The 22,218-nt window shown below is 43.3% G+C and overlaps 1 protein-coding gene across 1 annotated transcript in view; it reads right to left on the reverse strand.

The window, feature by feature from the left end:
• TMEM163 (transmembrane protein 163) overlaps positions 1–21,366 on the reverse strand; it is a 218,367-nt gene extending 197,001 nt beyond the window's left edge. Inside the window, exons 1-2 of the mRNA XM_019629456.1 lie at positions 19,838–21,366; positions 14,356–14,475 (exon numbers count right to left, since the gene is read on the reverse strand). Of these exons, the coding sequence (XP_019485001.1) occupies positions 14,356–14,475; positions 19,838–20,033 (316 nt within the window). The 5' untranslated portion in view covers positions 20,034–21,366. The remainder of the gene's footprint in view (positions 1–14,355; positions 14,476–19,837) is intronic.
• Positions 21,367–22,218: the final 852 nt, after the last annotated feature.

Genomic DNA, 22,218 nt, shown 5'->3' on the forward strand with positions numbered 1-22,218 from the left:
ATCTAGCAGGGAATAAAATCAATTTTATAGGTTGGTGACCAGTCCTTCTTAAAATTGAAGGAGAAAAATGATCATAGTGAACATTTTTTTTCTTATTTTAACATCTCTAACATCAAGTCACTCACAATGAACAGCATGATTCAGTTCAATGGCAGCGTCTTTTTCATTTCATAGCATAAAAAAATTATGTTGCATATTATGTTGCATATTAAAAGTGTGTTAGCTATGATGACATGTAGTGTGCATATATATTTTGATCTACTAGGTCATATGTGCATTTTTTATTATGAATAGCAGTTAAAAATATTTGAGAAACACTAATTCCATAAGTCAAATATTCAATGTCTTCACCAATTTTTTGTCTTTTCATTTATCAACCAGTAAAAAGTACATTAAAGTCTATCATAATTATTATGATTTCTCAATCTCTACCTATAATTCCATCAGTTTTGGCTGGATGCTTTGGAGCTTTGTTTGGTGCCCACAAATTCACAAATGTTGTCTTCTGGGTAAATTGAACCTTTTGTTTATATAGTAATACTTTGTGCCTAATAATGTTTTTTGTCTTCACGTCTCTCTAATCTGATTAATATAGCTACATCAACTTTCTTTGTTTGTATTTGCCAGGTATATCTTTTTCTATCCCTATACGTATGCTATTCTGTGACGTTATGTTTTAAATTTATCTCCTATTAAGAGTGCACAGCTAGATTTTTAAAATCCAGTCTATCTCTGACATTTTACCTGATGGGTTTAATTCATTAATATTTTTAAATTATTGATGGTCCCAACTTATAATGGTAGGACTTCCAATTTTTTACTTTATGATGATGTGAAAGAGATACACATTCAGTAGAAACCTTACTTTGAATTTTGATCTGTTCCTGAGCTAGCAATATGCAGTATGATATTCTCTGGTGATGCTGGGCAGTAACAGTGAGCTGCAGCTCCCAGTCAGCCAAACAATCACGAGGGTAAACAACCAACATTCTATGGTGTACTGTGTTGCCAGCATTTTTTGGATATTGTGTTTTGTGTTTTCACATCCCATCATGTCTACAAAACACCCATCTGTGACTCCTGCTTCTGATGAAAATAAAAGGCAATTATTCTTGAGATGAAACTCAAGATAACTGCCCAAATATAGGCTAATGTAAGTGTTCTGAGCACATTTAAAGTAGGCTAGGCTAAACTATGATATTCAGTAGGAAAATGCACTAAAATGTATTTTCCACTTAGGATATTTTCAATTTATACTGCACTTGTAAGTGGAGGAGCAACCGTACTAAAATGTTTAGATTTGTTTATAAGTTTTATGTCGTACTTTGTATGTTTTTCCTGTGCCATTTTTCACTTCTCCTCTTCGCTACTGAATAAGGTAAGTTTCCCAATTCTTTTTTTTGCCTCTAATGGTTTGAAAAGTATGTACTCCATCCTTTCCATCAATTCTGAAACAGTCTCAGACACCTCTAAAAACATTGACTATTTTCTTTCTCTCTTCTCTGCTTTTGGAATTTGTATTTGTTGATATGAAACTTTTCCTATCTTCCATGTCTCTCAGAAAATATCAATGAGAAATATCACTTTGTGTAACATTCTTGGTAAGTTCCTCAGGCTTTATTTTAGTTCACTATTTCTCATTTATTTCTGGTTTACTTACTGTATTTTTTTTTTACTTACTGTAATTTTCATTACAAATTGTTCTGTTTGACACTTTCAGGCAAATATGGCAGGATGGTTCCTCAGTTTTACTTTTGCTTCCTCTAAAAAACTCACTAAGAGTAAAGGGATTTTTTAAAAAAAGAAAACCCATCAGAAAAATAAAATGAAAGAGGCAACAAGAACTATTTTTAGAAGCTAGAAAGCATATGGGCTAGCAGCAATTGATTTAACAGGCTCCAGAAAGTGAATTCCTAAGACAGCCGTGTGAAAACAAAAAGGCAACCACTCCTATAAGATGACTAGAGGTTTACTCTCTGGAGAAGTTGCAACAGTCTCTTGTTTGAGGAACAGCAGACTCGGCTAAAGGTGGGAAAACCAAACTTGAAAATGGCAAACCAAGTTAAGAATTTCACACAGAATGCTGACATTCCAACCCTCCTCCCTGACTCAGTTCCCAAAATTCAGACAGTCAGGTATTCATCCTGCAGGCAGGAAGATCAGAAGACCCTTTTCTGGACAGTTTGAGAGGAAGGATTGGAAGTATTAAACTAGAATCTACCCAACAAAATGGTCCAACGTAAACTGAAGGCCACCCACAAGCTCAGAGGTCCAGTCAGCTTTTTAATACCTACTCTTAATAGGAGCAGGCTATCAAAAATTACCACTCATAGAATTCCTCCCCTAACGTAAACAACATGAACAATGAACCCAAGGCAAACAGAACAGAAAAGGAAAAAAAAAGGAACCTTGGAAGAAGACAACACAAGAAACAGATTTTTAACTATCACTAATATTTTCTCAAATATGAGATCTTTTAAAAAGATCAATAAGGGGTGACCGGTTAGCTCAGTTTATTAGAGCGTGGTGCTGATAACACCAAGGTTTCCAGTTCGAGCCCCACATGGGACGCTGTGAGCTGTGCCCTCCTTAAAAGAGTCAACTATGCCATTGTAGCATGAAAGCAATGTGTAACCAATGACCATGGCTGTTCCCCAATTAAAAAAAAAAAAAAACCAACAACAACAAAAAAATCAATAAAAAAAGAGTTAGATGATTTTTCAAAGGAACACTCAGATTATTTTTTAAAAACTTGACATTAGAAATGAAAAGCTCAACAGAAAGGTAGGACTATAGGAGAAATAAATATATAAATAAATATATATAAAGGAAATTTCCCAGGAAGTAGAGTGAAAAGACAGACAAGAATAGGAAGTAGGGGCACACATAGATGAAAAAAAACCCATCACAGTAAGTCTCATGCAAAGAATTAGGATTTAGAACAGTTTAGGACTTTAATAGCAACATTAGAAATGAGAATAAAATGGAGCAAAACCTTCAAAACTCTTAAAGAACATTATTTCCTACTGAGAATTTTCTATTTAGCCATCAATCAAGTGTCAGGATATATTAACGACATTTCAGGCTTGGAAGCTTCACCTACAGTGTGTGCCCTTTCCTAGGTAGCTAGGAAAAAAAAAAAGTGCTCTCCCCAAAAGGGTATAAACCAGAAAACAGATAAACATGGCATCCAGGAAACGGGACTCAATGAAGAGAAATGAAGGGCATACCCAAAAAGATGGTAAAGGGCTTCCCTAGGATATAGCTGTGCACCAAGTACAAAAGGCAACCAGAACAAATTAGAGGACATCAAATGGTTCCAAGAGAAATCTGAAACTGATAGAATTATCATGCATCTAAAAATACAACAGGGAAGTTGAGGTTGGACTAGAAATTCTGAATTTGAGTTTAATGAGAAAGAAAATCAGAGAAAGGTAAACATGGGAATAAACAAAACAGGTATTAAAACCAGAGAAAATAAAACATCATGCAGGAAAGAAGCAATCATTCTTCACCATGTGGCTCAATGAGCAAAATTTATGTATATGGTCATAATAATGCCAACCATAACTATTAAGCAAGCATGGAAATTCAGGAAGTCAGCACGTTTGCATGGGGCCAGGAGGGGAGTAAAAGAGTAAATTATCTTCTTTCATGGTGGAAAGTCAACAAATGATACCTAAACATGAAAAAATAAAAGAAATAGCATTAGGAGCCTTCTATTTATACATACATATATAAATAAATACAAGATTCAACTAGAAGGGGCCAAGTGGTTGCTGGCAGAGGGACGAGGGGGAAACAGAGAGAGATGGGGGGGGGTTGCTATAGTTAACTTTTTAAAAACTACATCCATGTTATAGCTTCAATTAAAGTAGCATAAATAAAGGAATAAAGAGACAGAGATGATATATAGATAAATATGTTAGATATAGATATAGATATAGAGTTGGTGATAGATATAGATATAGATGATATAGATAGAGATATAGAGATATATTTGGTTATTTTCCAGTTGTTCTTTTCAGTATCTTTTCCTTTCATGTGTTTGATTTCTTTCTGATTATCTACTCATATTAAACATAAGTAGATAATAATAATTATATAATTATATAATAAAAATAATAATAATAGTAAAAATGAGTAAAAACTTATTTTACCGATTTTGTCAGGTAATTCTCTTATGTTGAATTTGAGTTCTAATCATGCTGCTTGTTTGACTCTCAGCTATGGTGGACCCTTGTCTTGGGAGCTTTCTAATGTTGGATTGTGAGCTCATCTTTGGGGGACCTTCACCCATGAGACACCTGCTGGGCATAGCTGAGGTTCTGCATGTGTTTCTTTCAGGTGCTCCTGGGGTATTTCCAGCATCAAACCACACCCATGTTAGTATCTCAGCTTGAGGATTCCTAGGCTACGTGGGGAGTATAAACTCCTAGAGTGAATGCCATGGTGTCTCCTACAGCCTCCTTTCAGACCTGGGCACTCATTCTCCCACGTGCTAGGAAGGCTGCTGATGGCTCACAGCTTCATCCCTCTCGTGGAACTGCCCTCTACTGAGGGAAGCTCCCTCTACCAAGGTTACACCTCTCCTTGGGGCAACCCACACCAATGACTGTTCTAGCCCCCTTGCTTCAATTGGACAATTCTGAAGGGCTATCCTAGCTTCCAAGTCCCCATGGTACAAGCATCCCAGGCAAAAGTACTGAAGTTCAGCTTCTCCCTCTGTACAATCCTGCTTGCCCTGCTCCTTTTCATGTATTATTCTTGAGAGTCTCCTCTAGCCCCCACCTCCCATAAACCTTTTGCAGTGAATCTCAGAGTCTCTTTACAAGGATATCAACCTATGAAAATTCCAAACACAAATTTATATAAAGTCAGTCTCATGGTGGTGAATTTTAATGGAAGACTCCTCCACCCTCACTCCACACACAGTTATGCTGAGAAAGACAAAGATTTCTCATTCTTCCTGGGCTCATAGGTGGGTTTTTTTCTGGTCCACCCATTCATTAAAGGTAAAGTCCTCTAGTGCATTTGTGTTATTCTGAGATCTTCATTTACTCCACCTGCATGGCGCTGGCCAAGGCCATTGTTATGGGCTGAACCGTGTTCCCCACAAAATGCATACCTGTATGTTGAAAACCTAACCCCCAGTACTGCAGAATGTGATTATATTTGGAGTGGGGTCATTAAAGAGGCAATTCAGTTAAAATGAGGTCACAAGGGTGGGCCCTAATCCAATATGACTGGTGTCCTTATAAGAAGAAGAGATTAGGATACAGATACAGAGGGGAGGCCATGTGAAAACACAGAAAGAAGACAGCCATCTACAAGCCAAGGAGGGAGGCCTCAAAATAAAACCACCCCTACGAACACCTTGATCTTGGACTCCAGCCTCCAGAACTGTGAGAAAATTAATTTCTTTTGTTTAAGCCCTCAGACTGTGGTACTTTGTTATGGCAGCTGTAGCAAACTTCTGAAGCCATGTTCCACCCCAGTGTGGACATCACAACCCAGGCCCCTTGTACTGAGACCAGCCACCTTCCTGTACTCCCACCCCAGGGCAGCCTTAGCTTTTGCACTAATAGCTTTGATTTTCATATTCTCCTTTTTAGGGGGGGCGGGCGAGGCTGAGGACTGCAGACTGTCCTATCTCTAATAGATCAATGATGTTGGGGGGATCAGGTTATCTACCTACCCCACTGCCCTATCATTTGCTCTAAAATCTCTAGAGCTCACCTTCCCATAAGACCAGCGCTCTTCAAGGGGACAGACTGTTCCACTTCCTAATATCCTCTGTGGTATCCAGCACAGCCAACTGTCCTTTACCAACAGGCATTCACTAACGATTATAGAAACACATTCACTAGCTGAAGGGAAGGATGGGTCCTCAGGCATGGAAGACAATGAAAAGTGAGGAACAGGGTTCCTTTATTGGGGGAAAGAGGGTTCTCTCCCTCCCTCTGGCTTCATCTGTTACTTTCCAATCTCAATACACCTACCCTTCAGCCCTCAGCACAGGGCACCAGAAAATAACCTCTGTTAAGGAACAGCTATGCCAGAAATTCACCTTTAGAGGCCAATTCCCACAGGACCAAATCACAGGCCTGGAAGACAAGCAGACCAGAAAACCTCTTCATGTCCAACTGGCTAACAAATACAACTAGAAAGAGACAGACATAGGAAAAGCCCTCACGAATTTCCCACAAGGCACAGGCCCGTTTCCTAGCAGAATCCAAGTTCCATTCAGTGAGGGGCTGGGACCTGTGGGCCTCATGAGATGACTCCAGCTGGGGCTCACAGCCCAGCTCCCCTGAGCCACTGCCATGGCTTTGTGACAAGGACACCCCTGTGCTAATGCACTCTGGCCACACTTTTAATTAAATGCTGTGTGCAGAATGCAGGGAGAAGGGAGGCAGAGCACACAAGCAGCTGCTGAGACCCCGCCTCCACTCCAGCTAGAAACAGCAGTTCTTTGTGAGGCAGGGACTCAGGAGGACATGCTCTCCTAACAGCACCAAGCAAGGGCATCAACAGAACTCTGGAGAGCAGGCAAGTGGGAGGAGAAGGGAGCAAACAGGCCCTTCCATCCCTGCTTTGTACGAAGTTGAAGATTTCCCAGTTGCAGCTTTCCCTCTTGTTTCCATCTACTTGAAAAAGTGGCTGTTCTTTTGTCTGGGATCTTTACCTGCAAACATACATTGTCAACCTGCTGCAGCCATGATGGCCTCAGCACAGAAATGGAAAAAATTCCTCCAGTCAAACCACTATCTGAGTTAGGGGCTAAGAATATAGACTGGAGAAGACAGGGCCCCTTCCTTGGCAGAGTGTATATTAGTGCAAAGAGCAATAATGCAATGATTCAAGAGCTGTGTCAAGTTTCTGATTGATAGGTATCCACGGGGCTATGGGAACAAAGGGGCATTTAAATCAGCCTAGAGGGCCAGCGAGGGCTGTCTGGAAGTGATTTTTCACCTCAGTTTGGAGGGATAAGTGAAATTTCACTAGGAAAAAAGGGTGGGGTCAGGAACGAAGGGCATCTGAGTTCAAGGGCAGAGCAATACCTGGGTTTGGGGGCAGAGAACAGGATGTGGCATTTGGGGAACTACAAGAAGCATCTGTAGGCGAGCATGGCAGTAAGCTGGAGATGGGAGGAGAGGGCTCCAGCCAGGAAGGAGGGACCAAGACCAGGAGAGGCCTCATGGTAAGCAAAAGAGCCTAACGAAAATACCACTCGGGATTCCTTCCGTCAGTAAGCTAGTGGGGCGGGGAGCGGGGAGACTGACACAGAATGGTGACAGAACCACAGGGTATGAAAGAGGAACCCAGAGGCAAGGAGTACTGTCAGGATGAGGTTCCCAAACGACACAGTTCAGCCAGTTCCTCCCTCCTGGTTTCCATGTCTCCAAAGCAGCCTCCATAGCTATCTCTTACCCAGCACACTTACAGGGAGCAAGCTATCCCACTCAACACCCCAGGATGTGGCTCACAAACTTCCTGCCCACATCCCCTCCATCATGCCACCCGCTTCAGCAGCAGCAGCAGGCAGTGGCTGGGAAATTGTTCCTGAAGATTCTCTACACTTTGTGCAAAACTGTGAAAGCAGTAGCTTGTGAAGAGTCCCATGCAATTTGAAAGACCAGCAAGGAAAGGAATACCATGCCTAACAAAAGGAGCAACTGGAAGGTGTACACAGGCATCACACCTGGGCTCGGACCTGCACAGAAAAGTGTCTAGAAGAGGATACAAGACACTGGCAACAAAGCTTGTCCCTGGGGAGAAAGAACTGGGAGAAAGAATTTAGGATGGGACACAGATCTGCACTATGTACTTTCGGTCTCATAAATTTTTATAATGTAGATACAGTGATTTTTATCAATAAAAATACATACAAGACTAGCAAACTACACAAAGCATTGTTCTACAAGCAGAATGTAAGCTGCACATTTAAGTCTTTGATTCACGGAAATATTTCAGGGGTAGAGTCTTAGGGACACGGGCCTCACATACCCCATCATCTAATGGAGGTGGGGCACAGAGGGAAAAACTGTGATGGAGAAAACACAGTGTTATGGATAAAGCTACTCTGAGGGGATTTGTGCATGTGGTTGGTGAGGCCTCTTTGAGGCGTCAGCCATGGGGAGCTCCATGAGAAAATGGGCATGGCCAGGTGGCATGAGCTGTAATCCAGAGGAGAAGTTTTGGCGTCACAGAAAAAAGCACAAAGGCGGGGTCAGGCTGGACCTGTTGGGACACTGTAACTATTTAGACATTACTCCCAGGGCACCAGAAGGCCACTGAAGGGTCTTAGCCTTTTCCATCTCACAGTGTGTCAGCTGAAAGAATACCTAAGAGAGCTCCCAGGCATGTTTTGCTGATTTTATAGAAGTGTCATGTAATTTCATTTTATCTATCTCTCAACTCTTGAACTCACAATTTAAAAGTAAAAACAATAAGTACACTCATTTTATCATTTTTAAGAGTCAAGAGTTTAAACTAAAATCAAATATATTATTTTCAAACTTCCAAATATAAAATCACTCCTTCCAGAAACTTTCTAATTCTTAAGTCTTCTGATTCACTAAATTTTTGAGTGAGCTTTTTTTAAGATTTTGGATTTTTTTTTTCCATGGAGCTGTATATTTCAGGAAAGGTTTTTCCCCCTGAGGATGTTTCAAATATATCTTCATTTTCCACAAAACATGTACTGAGTGCCTAAAAATTAACTTGCACTTGAGGGGAGCGAAGTTTGCCAACCCAAAATATGCCTCTTTGGGATATTGATTATTTTAAACTGGTTAATTTTAAGAAACAGCAGACATCTCAGAAGCTCTGAAAACCAAGTATAAGTGACCCTTTGTAAAGGACATTTAAATCCGTATGGGAAATCATTTGTAAGGGTGTTTCCCTCACTGTACCAGGAAAAGGAGGATATCTAAATTTTTACAAACTGTTACCAAAGGAGAAGGCTTAGAATTAAATCTGCATACAACCTTACCCTTGTTTACCATGCTTTTCCTGGTCACCTCCCATGACTGACTCCCCACCCGCAACACCTTATTTTGTCTTGAGCTGAAGGTGGTATTTAAGGTGATGGCTTCTGAGTTACTCAGTGGTATTGGGTCACTCCCAAGTGTATACAGGAGATAGTCACGTTATTAAATTTTAATTTGTTTTTCTCCTGCTAATCTGTCTTATATCAATTTGATTAGACCAGCCAGAAGAATCTTGAAGGGTAAAGGAAAATTTTCCTCCCCACACGCTCATTCAAACCTCAAAAGGAGCCAGAATGCATTTTCCAAATCATTCTAAGACATTAATGATGTCAAAACCCTGAGTTTTGAAACAGAACTTCTGTTCTTTTTCTAGCCTCATTATTAAAACATATTATTTTAAGGTTTCTTCATAACAGGATTACCATTTTCCATGCTGTCTACCAATTATAAACAGAAGCAATTTTAAAATCAAACTAGAGATCTCTCTGAAATATTCAAGATGTATTACCATCTGGTTTTATATCAGCATTTGGACAGGTCCAAAATCACTATATTATCAAGTAATATCAAGAATAGTTCATATTCCTTTCAAAATACTTCCAAGTCACAAACTTTGTAAGTTCACCTAATTTTTCAAACTATACCAGATACGTGAATGTCAATCATAGTTACATACATAACTGATTTACCATAGACAACTCAAGTAATACTAACCAAAGCTAGTTTTATCATTAGCTCTTTTAGAAACTACTAATTTGAGATTAACACAGCATACCTGATTATCTGGAAGCTTATACAAAGTGAAGGGTAACAGTTTTTATTTGCAATGTACATACTATGTTGAAATATGAAATCCTTCTGACTGAAAAAAGCGTCCTCAAAACTTATACATATCCATAACCCTCATTTCCAAACACAAAAGAGACAACAGCATTTCTTCAGATGTTCAGCTAAAAATCAGCATCTGTGACTAAAGAGAAAATGGCAGGTGAGGAGGTAAAAACAGGCATCCTGAGTGACCCCGGCAGTTGCAGCTCCAAGACACCGCCCTAGCGAGAAAACAGCCATAGGATGATCCAGCTGTCTCAAAAATACTTCAGTTATTTATAAAACAAATGAGACCTAAGACCTAAGCCTGGTATTGAAACTGAGGGTCCTCATAATTTTGACTTGCTTTGTCAAAATTGTTTCTTCTGCACATTTTACAGACCTTAGCCTTTCCCCCTTGATCGTCCCTAACCCGAGACAGCAGAAGACAACAGCCGGGTCAAACCTGGTTACAAGGTTTGAGCCTCTGGCAGCTCCTGAGCTCTAAGGCCTAACGGCCCCCCTCAGCTACCTTTCCATGAAACCAGGCAGAGGGATGCTGGAACTGACACCAGAGCTGTCCTCAAAACCTGAAGAAATGATTTACGATCCTTACCTCACCTTCGACCAATCAGCTCCTAACACAACCCCAAATCCCTCATTCACAGGTTTTGCCCTGTATTACCTATTAGTTACCTGCTATTGGGGACAGGGTGGGATTTTATGTTTAACTTTATTGAGGAACAGTATGTTTTTCCCAGGACCCATCAGCTCCAAGTCAAGTTGTTGTCCTTCAATCTTAGATGTGGAAGGTGCAGCTCAGCTCCAAGTCCAGCTGCTGTTTTCAATCTAGTTGCGGGGGGGCACAGCCCACCATCCCACATGGGAGTTGAACCCGGCAACCTTGTTGTTAAAAGCACGCGTTCTAACCAACTGAGCCATCTGGCTGCCCACTGGCAGCTCAGCGGCAGCTCAGCTCAAGTCGTTTTCTTCAAGCTAGTTGCAGAGGACTTAGCTCACTGGCCCACGTGGGAATTGAACCGGCAACCCTGTTGCTCACAGCTCACGCTCTCACCAACTGAACCACTTGGCCGCCCCAGGGTGGGATCTTTTAGAGCACAAGCTCACCCAAACTTCGACTGACGTCAATGCCAGTAAATTCCTTTCTCCACTGTAAACTCTTGCTCATTCATCTTCTCTTGGCCAGCGCTCGCAGGTGGACAGACTCACATATTGGGGTTCGTAAACAGTATCTAAACAAAACTTTCAATGAAATTTATTCCTAAGAAAATTTTTTGTAAGAAATATTTTCCTGCCACCTAAGAAAAAAAGGTTTTTAAAATATTTCTCAGTTAATTCATTTAACAATCTTGAGTACTGCACGCTCTCCCTGACCCCAGAGACTGCAAACCATCCAGCAGTGGCAAGAAGACATGACAATAGATATGGTCTTTTCTTCACCATGATTATCAGCCCCTGCCAACACACACACACACACACACACACACACACACTCCAAAGACTTCTCTGCCACCTCAAACATCACATATTGTGATTCCATAGCAATTCATTTTAAAAATACTGAGTCAACCTTACCAATTTATTGGCTAGAACAGACTATTCCATTTCATCCCATCTCTCTGTCAACCACCTCCTTGGAGAATAAGACTGGGTCTCCTTCTGACACTAAAAATACATTTGCTATTATATTTCTGAAGCATACAATTTTTCTTTAGATCATAATTTAAACATAATGTCAAAAGTCAGCTTATATTGCTTAATCTGTATTTTCTTTCCATTCAAAACTATGAAAGATAGTGCACAAAAGTGTGTTGACATGTAAATGATGCTCTAGAAAGGATTTTAAATATTTCATATTACAAATACATATAGGAAACTAAAGGGTAAAACCAATAACTTTAACAACACAATCAGAGACCACCCCAAGGGTTTAAAATATGAAATACACATACACACACACACACACAAAATAAAGCTACTTTACATAGTATATAGTTAAAGAAGGAAATATAATTCATCTACATTTTTTGGTTTAACTGAACCAAAACAAGTTGAAAGCAACTTGGGAACAAAATGAATGTAATACAGACAACAATTAAGATCATAATATATGCCAATGCCAACATTTATAGGCAAGAAGTTAGAAGATTTGACTTAAACAGTGTGGACGGAAAAGGAGCCACATTCTAAACCTGACAAGCTCAGGGCAGGCCTGTAGGGCGGGCCTTACAAACTCAGAGACTGAAAGTAACCACATAGAAATTTTTATATTCAGACCATCCTAACTGAAAGACAGTCATGTTGGATGGGTAGTCTTGTCATAGACCTGTAGCTTTCTTGACAAAGGTCCATCCTTACACCTTAGGTGAGCCTACTATCTTTTTGCATTGAAGATATCCTTTGAAATATCAGAGTAATCTCCTTTTCCAGGACCCTCAGGGCACAACCTCCCACCAAAGCAGGAAACCACAGAACCCCTCACTGTTATCTTGTTGCCTACATACCATCAAATGTTAACTATCCTGTATTCACCAATGTAAAAGTATGTGTCTCAGTTTTACTTTTTATCCAATCTCAAAGATTTACCTGCTTTGTTTTCTCCCACTCCCTTTATCTACCACCAATGGATTTCATGTAACCTCCCCGCCCCCCATCATGTGGCCTCTTTGATTCTAATGTATAAAATAAACTGTAAAACTGCCATGCTCTGTAACATTTTCTCAATCTGTTGAGATTTCGCTTCCTGGCAATTGTCTGTCAGTTTGGCTCAAATAAATTCTTACAAGACTTCTTCTTAGGCTGGATGCTCTTTTGTCGACCATACTTGCTACAGTAAAGGGGTGAGGTCATTTTAAAAAGAAAAAGAAAACCTTCTCACAAAGCAACATTCTAATTCCACATGCATCATGCAGCACAGTCTTTTCCTATTAAAGGAAATGGAACAAAATTTTCAAGATAACCCAACAGATCAGATATAACATAGGGAACCAAATTTCCTCATAATCTTTCCCTATTATGAGATTAAGTACACCAAATGTAACATTATTCTCCCAAAGGAAAGACTTAGTCAATAATATTTCTTCACATTCAGATCCCCCATTCAAACACCCACGATAAAGTGACAACAGCTCTATTAGGCACAGGGACACATCTGAGTGACTGTCATTCTGTTTGTAAACCTCCTCCCTTCATTCCATTCCTCTTTCCTTACATATGTAAATTATGGTATCTGATGCGGAGCCAACAACAGCCACCACAACCAAATTATCCTCCAGGGACATCAATCCAGCTTGTTAGTCTTGTTTCAGCATTAAAAAAAAAAAAAGGGGGAGGAGAGAGGAAGGAGCAGCTATTTTCAGGAATTAAAATTTCTCTTGATTAGATTTCTGGCTCACTGGTTAATGTTTACACCCTGAAATGCATTACCCTCTGCTTCTAAATGTTTGGCTTTTTTTTTTTTGCCAGCCAAGATCTGGTACAACGTTTCTAATATAAATTGCTTCAAGTAATACATGCCCAGTATTGCCGGGAGCATTTGGTCAAATTCTAATATGCCCTCTTGGGAGCCAACACCAACTTACAGCAACAGACCTAACTGCAGAATAGAATTTTAAACAACACGCACAGAGCCTTATCTTCCAGCACACAATCCTTTTTTTCTCTTACTCTGAGGGTTGTCATATGAGACACTTTGTGTATGATACTTATCATTTAGAATGTAGATCTTTCTGTTAAGGTAATAAAGTAATCACAAAATTCATTCCTCTTTTTCCCAGCATTAAAATACACACACACACACACACACACACACACACACACACACACACACACACAACATCATGGTTTCTACAAAGGTTGAGCTGAAGCTGAAAGCCATTGTGTAAGCTTGTGAATCACTGCACGATTAATAAGAATAAATTGCACGTGCACATTTCTATAGGCTGCAAACATTAGCAGAGAAAACGCATGTCATAGGGCTTCCTAACCCCAAACAGGATTATCCATATGCAGAAAGTGTTCAATTTTTCATTTCTCGTGATTGTAATTAATGGTTTTGTTTCTGTGGCCACTGAAAACTTGAGAGAGGACCCTCTCATTTTTCTCTCATAAAAACACGTGCCCATGATTTTCTTCCAAACCTGACACAGATATAATCAGGGAAAAAGAGAGGGTGTACTACAATATTGCACTCGTCTCATTGCATTAGGCTCAAAATACGAATCTCAAGAATACATATTTGTCACCTGTCAGCCCAAGCTGAAGGCATCCACCAGGAAAATATTTTCACTATTCCACAGACCCACATGCTGATGAGAGCTAACACTCTCCATTTCTTCATCTTAACCACCGCTTCCCTCTGCAGAAGAAAGAAGCCATTTTACTAATTTATAAGTACCCTCTCTCTCCAACCGTCTTAAAAAATTTCCTCATCAATAATAGTCAACTAAAAGCAAAAGTGCACCCCACAGGCGTCAGAGAATGAAACAGGCAACCCCAGCAAATATCGATCGGCAAGATTCCGGATACTCACTAAAGGCAGCCACCGCCAGAGCCAGTGTCACAATAATGGAGAACCAAGAGACCCACAACGCCTTCTTTCTGTAGTTCTGAGCTTCGTGAGGTTTTAGACGAGTGCTGCTTTCTAGTAAGCCTGACAAAAACAAAAAGAAAAGGAAGTTAGACGTTTCCTTATAAGAAACCCACAGCCAGAGCTACACTTTCTTATCCAAGGGTTGCAAACTGAGAGCCCGTGGGCCACGATGTGTTTTAACACATAGGCGAGTTCACATGGAAACCAGGCTTTCTGGCGTCTCTTGAAAGATCAGAGGCTCTGGCAATATCTGGCATAAATTCCTGCAGGGTAACAGACGTGGTCCTCTTTATAGGGATCCTGCAGACCCCACCACTCCCTGACCTGCCAAATAACCCCAGCCATCCCCCTGTCCCTGCCGTTAACTAGCTTGGCTCACACAGGTGCTGCTCCTATTCTAACAAGGCCCTTTAGTTAGGAAAACAGCACCAATAGCCCACATTTAATCATCCATTCAGGCTCCTCAGCTGTGGACATTGATTTGCATTGATCCACCTGCATAGTCCCAACTGGGAGGCTGGGTTGTGCCTGAAGCAATGAGTCATGGAATACAAATGCCCTCATTGCTACTTCAGTGACAATTGGAGAAGGACCATTTCTCTTTAACCATGAGCACCACCAGCCACCTGACCTAAATTATATGCCATGTTTTCTTCTCTCCTATTTCTGCTCTGTAGTATCTGTCCCTTTGTACCAAGAATGTTAAAAAGTTCTCAGAATATTAAAGTGGGGGTAAAACTGCTAAAACTGGAGTTAGCTTTCCAGACAGGCCATGTGTAAGAAAAGTTTGATTTCATGTCTCCTATGTTTTCAACTTTGAGAGTCCTTGACTAAAACAGAAATTCATGACTCCGAGGCAATGCCCAAGCTTCAACTGCCTTGGGTCGAAGACTAAAACATCTTCAGTATGATCCTGATTTATTGGGTTGTCGAAAAGTCATGACGTTATTTTTTTCTATGTTTTTCATTGCAAAAATGCGTCATTACTTTTCCAACAACCCAATATATATTTTTCTTCTTTGAAAATAGATCATATGTGGCATCTGTTGTTGCACGGAGAAGCAAAGCCTCAGTGAAGCATGCTACATAAAATGAGCTTATGACACCATCTCTGGCTAAACAACCCATCAAATACCTTTCACAGGTGGAGCAGCCTGATCACAACAGCTCCAAATAATGAAGAAATTGGTAGTGAAAGCTTAGACACCGTTTGTAAAATATTGTACAGTGTGTGACATCATACCTATGCATCATGTAAAAGGCATCATCCCATTAGACCGACTGGGCACCTCACCAAGCCTCTGGTTGCCTAAAACTGTGTCCTGTCCAAAAATTATAACAAGGACCCTATTAAAACTTCTCAGTTCCATTTACTACCCAGACTCAAGCACCCTGAACAAGTCCTGAGCAAAGCAAGAGGAAATATCGAGAAGGTTGCTTAGTGAGTCCAGTTTACAGCTCAGAGGTTTTTAAATAATTGAAACCTGTAGACTTACATAGGATCAAAAGATATAAACAGCATCTCTATCACCTCGTTGTAAAAATCTCCCCAAATCTTCCTTAATAAATGGATGGAAAACAGAAAAACCTCTCTTGTCAAATTCTACTCTAGGTACAAAGGATTTCAAATTAAAATCCCTTTGTCTACTTCTTTCTGTCCCTTTGTCTCCATCTTCCCTAGCTGCAGAAAAACACCCCATTCTAATTTTAAAATACAATCACCCTTGTGTCCTATTAAAGCCACAACCTAGAATGAGCAGGTCCCACACATTCCTAATAATGTATTTCCCTTTTCCCTAATGATATAAAAATCGTCCTTTCATCTCGGCCTATTGATTTTCAGGAGAAGTGAAGCTGTAACATTTAAGTAATGACTCAAATAAGCAGTTCATTTGCTAGGTGTTTTGACAGCAACAATCTTGAGAGAGGTTTATCCACTGGGGGTAAAAACAGGCTCCTTTCAGAAGTAGATTTAATTTTCTAAGAGAAACGCAATGATCTGCGTTTTCTATTCTGCCACATGGCATTTTTCCTTCCAAAGTCAGCCATTTCCAACACTATGACTGGACCACACAAACCAGTCTACACACCTCACCCTCAGTGGGCCAGCACTCCCTTGGGAGAATTTGGAATGACAGCCCATATGGGCTGAACTGCCCTGCTGAGGTGGCACTTGGGTCCTCTCAACACAATAGGATGGGTGGTTCTTCCCCAGATCTGATCCTTTGTGTGCCTCCCCATGAGATTTTTTTAAATTAAAAAAACTAGAGTAAATGCAATGGGAAGGCTGTCAAAGAATGGAGAAACTTTCCCATTTTTATTCAACCTTTATTTCTTACTAGTTTTCCTTTCTAAAAATATAGCCAATACCAAGAATGGAACTTTCCATTCCTCAAAGGGAAGTGAGGTACAATTATCAACAAAGACCCAGCTCGTAAATGAATGGTCTGCACACTGGTGCCTTTACCTATGCTCCCATATTGGTGCATGCACACTTGTAAGCCACAGCGATGTGAGAACTTCTGAAGTTTTCAGGAAGCTATACTTCAAAGGTAGAAGAAAGGCAGAACAGTCTAGAGAAACTAAGGCAGGCCCCATGTCTGCACACAGGGCTGGGTCATTCCTACCCACATTCAAATTTCTAATCTCATTCAGATTTCACATACTCGTAATTTGGGTCAGGCAACAATAAGCAAAAGGGTTGTATTAATGATGTACTTAAACCTTATTATTTGAGGGGGGGGGGACACAAATACATACAGGGAGGTTGAGGGCATCTGTCACTTGCATGCTAGCATGAATTAGGTCCGATTGCTATATCCTACAGAGTGAGTCATGATTGGATTCTCTGAAGGATGGGGACTATTCATTAGATGGGAAGGTAGAAGGAAATGCTGAAGCATGGAATACTAGAGGATAGGGTAGGCCCTAAGGCTAGGGGCAGAAAAACGGGGAAACACTTGTGGAGAGAAGAGTAGGTATTAAAAGGGAGAGGGTGGAAATGCCTACAACAAACTTGGCCTATTTTTTGTGTGTTTAGTCCCTAAAGGTCTCGGTCCACAGAGCTCTTGCTTCCTGAACTACAAGGCTCAGCTAAATGGCATTGCAGTCAATGACATGAGCTAGCTAGGTTTTTGGAACAAGTTCACATCACTTCTAAGGAGGAAATACCTCCAAATTCCCAAAACTAGATTATAAAGCAAGATAGGCACAGGCTGCGACAGGGTCACGATAGCTCAGAAGGAAGTTAGGTCTACAGAGAAAGCCAAATATAGGTACACATCCAGGGTACTCGCCCCGCACACACCCTATAGGTACTCAGGCCTAGAAGCAAGCAGGTCAAGCATGATGAAGAGAGGCACTGCAGACAACTGCTGAAGCTTCTTTCTCCCCAAATTCTCTCACCATCAGGAAGAAGGCAGCAGCAGTCGAACCATTCTGGGCGGATTCAAAAATCAATATTGGAAAGATGGGGCCCCATAAGAAAAAACACAAAGTATTATAATAAACCTCCCCAGGTACCCTTCTGATTTATTTAATAAAGATGACTCATTCATCACTAACTCTTTGCTGGCAGGAATAGGTCAAACAAAAGAATGTCACACTGACTTTCAGCGATGCCACCGGCAGTGGGTTCTTTGGGAGACAGGGTTTATCCTAACAGAGGCTCTCTGTGGGATGCAATGCCTTCACACAGTAACAGTTTACGAAACAGTGAATGCTTTTATGCTATAATATAATGGAAAATGAAATTCAGTAGACCAGTTTGGGGGGGGGAACCTTAAGGATGAATTTAGATGGGCTTTTTATACTTGAGCATGAGCTACAAAATGATGCTAAATATGAACTCACCCTAGCAGTTTTTTTCCCTCCTATCAATTTGTGAGGTGGGGAGAAATAGGCCAGCTTTTACAGATGACCTGCAATGCTACAAAAATCAGCTCAGCCCAGAGTTCCATCTTTCTTCAACACCAAATTTGTAAATGTTAAATGTTAGTTGCAGAGGGAAAGGTCATTAACACCACCTATAATAAAACGGATAGGCCTTGTTGGGTGCTTGTGATGTCACCAAGCCAGTTATGTGAGAATAGGAAGAGAAACTGCAACGTAGGTGCAGAACTCGTTGCAACTGGAGCGGCTCCAGTTCTCGCCGAGCTCCCTGCCGATTCTCAGGGAATTGCCGTTTCCATGTCATTCTATTTCACAGGCTACAGTTTAAAATTTATAAGAGGAAAGAGATCGTGCATCCGCACACTAAACCGGAATAAAAATGTACAGGAGATACTAAGAATAGGGCAGAAACCTGCTAAGATTAAAATATAAAAATCCGCCACAGCCAACAAAAAATAAGGCTTCCAAGAAAAGGGGGTGGAGGTGGCAATAAGCCGGCTCCCCCTGATGGGCCTGGCTGCAAGCATCCCGCTTAGGCCACTAACCGGTTTTAACAGAACCAGAGTCTTTCTGAGGGGATCGATTTGGATTCAGCAAGAAGCAGAAAAGGTATAGACGTGGCCAAGAACAGGGCTCCAAGCCTAACGGAAACGAGAGAGGGAGGGAAAGAGGGGTGTAGGAGGAGAAGCGAGACACGGGAATGAACAGAGCATTCTCTCCCGTTTCATGCGGGCAACTCAAAGGGGGCATCGCTGTCGGTCGGAAGGTAAGGTTTAGCCTCCCAGGAAAAGGACTTTTGCAAGGTTCCAGGCCAGTGTCTTGGGAACGATTCTGAAAGGGGTGGAGACGTGCGCTCCGGGAACCACCAGGTTTCAGTGGCATTCATCCAGAGGTTGGTGGCCCAAACCCAAGTGTGCCAATCCTGTGCCCCCATCACCAGACAGCAGGGGAGTGACCCACGGTAAACTGGGTCCCCTGTAAATGAGAGTCGGGGGCTGCCCGAATTCCCTTCGCCGGGGCGGGCAGGCCGGCGGCAGCCGAGGAGCCCCTCGAGACTAAACCCGCAGAGGGAAGTTCTCAGGGGAGCTGGTGGAGGTCCGAGGTCGGGAAAAAGGACGCACGGAGCTCAGGTCCCTCCGAACCGAGCGGGTCCCCCAGTCTCCCCGGAGCGCTCGGCTCGGAAAGCAAAACACCGCCTCCCTCAAACTTTTCCAGTGGGCGCCGGAAGGGTCAGGGGCTGGGGCTGGCCGAGAGGAGGGCACGGGACCCTGACGGCTTCCCCAGGAGGCAGCCGGTTCTCCGGTTCTCCGGTTCCGGGGATAGAGCGGCTGCCGAGGCGGCGCTAGCCGTGGAAGGTGGAGCTGCCGCCCTCCGCTTTCCGCGCCTTAGCTGGGAAGTCCCGGCTTCGCGCCCCGAGCGCCCGGCGTCCGGCCCAACCCCGGGAGTGGAAAGAGGCCGGCTCCTCACCGCACGCAGCCGGCCAGGGGCAGGGGCCGGACCCAGGGGAAGGGCCCCGGTGGCACGCGCTCACCTCGATCCTCCAGCCCGTCGCTGAACTGGCCGCTCTGGCTGATCCGCAGCTGTTGCCCGTCCTCGGGATGCAGCGGTTCCTGTGGCGGGGAGCTCAGCGGACCCGGGGCGGCGGCCAAGGGCGCGTGGCCCCGGGGCGGCGGCGGGACTGCGGGGCCCGGAGGGCTGCGGCGCTCGCTGCCCGCGGCCGGTTCCATGGCGCGGGGCAGCAGATCCCCGCGGCGACGAGGAGCGCAACTGGGACTCGAGTCAGAAGTGCCAGGCGCCGCGGCTCGCAGCGGGCGAAGGGACGGACGGACAGCGCCGAGCGGGGGGGAGGGAGGGCGCGACGGAGTGGAGGTGCGCCGGCTGCTGGGGGGGCGGGGGTGTCGAGGAGCCGCGCTACTCGTGCGGCTGGCGGCCGAGGCTGGGGCCGCGCTGTCGCGGCCGCGCTCCGCCCCCGGGGGCAGGTGCGGGCGGCAGGGACCCGCCCCGAGGCCCCAGCTCCGGAGCCGGAGCAAGGAAATCAGTGTGGAGGGAGGGATCCGGTGGGGTCAGATGCCAGAAGGCTCCGGGGAGCTACTGGGGACGCGGGGCGGCTCGGGCAGCGCTTGGTGAGGGTGAGAGAGGACACCTGCCCCACCCACGCTGCGCGATGGTGCCCAGAGGAGAACCCTCTCGGACCCGATTTCCCCTGCCGTCCGGGAAGCCAGCGGCGGCACTCGAGCAAGAGAGCTGGCAGCGCCCTAATTTGGCATCTTTCTCCTCTGGTGCTGCACAAGCTTTAGGCTGTGCAGAGTCTCCGCCGGAGCTGCCATCCCACCGCGCATCCCGGGAAAACGATGTCACCTGCCCCCAAGTCCATCCGTCCCGGGCCTTTTTCTAGGCGCTTTGATTGTCCTCCCAGTTTTCCTTTCCAGCGCCAACTTCAGGGGACCGGGTACCTTGGGACCACTGGGTGCTCTAGAAGATGTTTGGTCCCCAAGGCTCCCCCACTGCGACTATCCCTGGGCCTTTGTCCCAGCTCGTGGGGCCTTTGTCCCCACGAGCTCGCTGTTTCCCCTCTGGATATTCAAGTCTCGCCGGTTCTTCAGGACTCTGATCGAAGCCTCCCCTGGCTGTCCCGGCGCGGCCCACTGTCCCCACCTCTGACCTCGCGGAACTCGCACCCTTGCGTGGCCTGGCTGGTCTCCGCAGCGAGGCGGCGACCTCGTCCACGCCGGGGCCCACGCCTGCTCTCCACCCTGGTTGTTGGGTTTGGTTTTGTTGTTGTTGTTGTAGAATAACCAGTTTCCTCTTTCATTCTCTCTTTGCCAGCGATTGAAATCGGAGTGTGATTTAAACGCTTTTGTGGTGCAGTGGAAACATCACTAGAAATGGGAGGAGGATTTCATTTTACGTTGTGTTGTTGAGTTGGAACGAGAAAATCTGAGTTGACCTTGGCCAACTCACTTAACCTTTTTGACCACTAATTTAACTACAAACTGAAAGAGATGGACTCAGTCATTTCAAAGGCCCCCTCTTGCTAGGAAAAGGGGGTGGAGGGAGGAAGAAAGAAAAATGCTATGATTACTTGGATAAAAATAAAAATTTAAAAAAAAAATGAAAAATTCTACCTCCCAGCCTTTGTTCCGTCCTCTGAGGTACACAAACCTTCAAATATTTGCAGACACACACACCTTGTTCTCTCACACAGCCTTTTGTCCTTCAGCTTTTGCCATTTGATCCCACTGTCAATGGCTATCAAACATTAGAATCACCTGGGGAGTTTAAGAACAAAAATACCCAGCACTCTCCCACTGCTAGAGATCTCATATCATTCATAGATGATTAAATTGGTCTGATCTGGGACCTGAGATCAGTACGTTTTTCAGCTCCATCGCCTTTCTAAAATCACCTAGAACGCTTTTACTTATTTGTTTAATTATTTAAACGTTGACTCCTCTTTGCTCTTTCAGATTCTAATTTAGTAGATCTGGATATTCTGGAATCTTTATTTGAAACTCACACACATCCCAAGGTCTGTGTTCTCACAAAGGAGCAAGTATCATTGTTCTTTCCTCTGGTTCCTCATTCAGGTTTCTAGTCTAGCGCATCCAGATGCGAATGTGCAGCTAAACACCAGGATTCTTGTTAAAATGCAGATTCTAACTCAGTAGATCCAGGTTAGAGGCCGAGATTTCTAACAAACCTCCAGGTGCTGCTGACTCTGCTGGTCTGAAAACCACACTTTGTGAAGTAAGGATCTAGGAGTTATTTATTATTCATGGGATATATTTTCCTTCCAGTTCCAGCTGCCCTGGTTCAATAAGCCATTCTCGTCTCCTCCAGAAAGATTTCTCTGACTCCAGCTCTCCCTGGGCGCTCCTTTTTGTGAACTATAAATGTTTAATAATTCATGGC

This window comes from Hipposideros armiger, unplaced genomic scaffold (genome assembly GCF_001890085.2).
Source record: "Hipposideros armiger isolate ML-2016 unplaced genomic scaffold, ASM189008v1 scaffold_856, whole genome shotgun sequence".
Taxonomy (NCBI): Eukaryota; Metazoa; Chordata; class Mammalia; order Chiroptera; family Hipposideridae; genus Hipposideros; species Hipposideros armiger.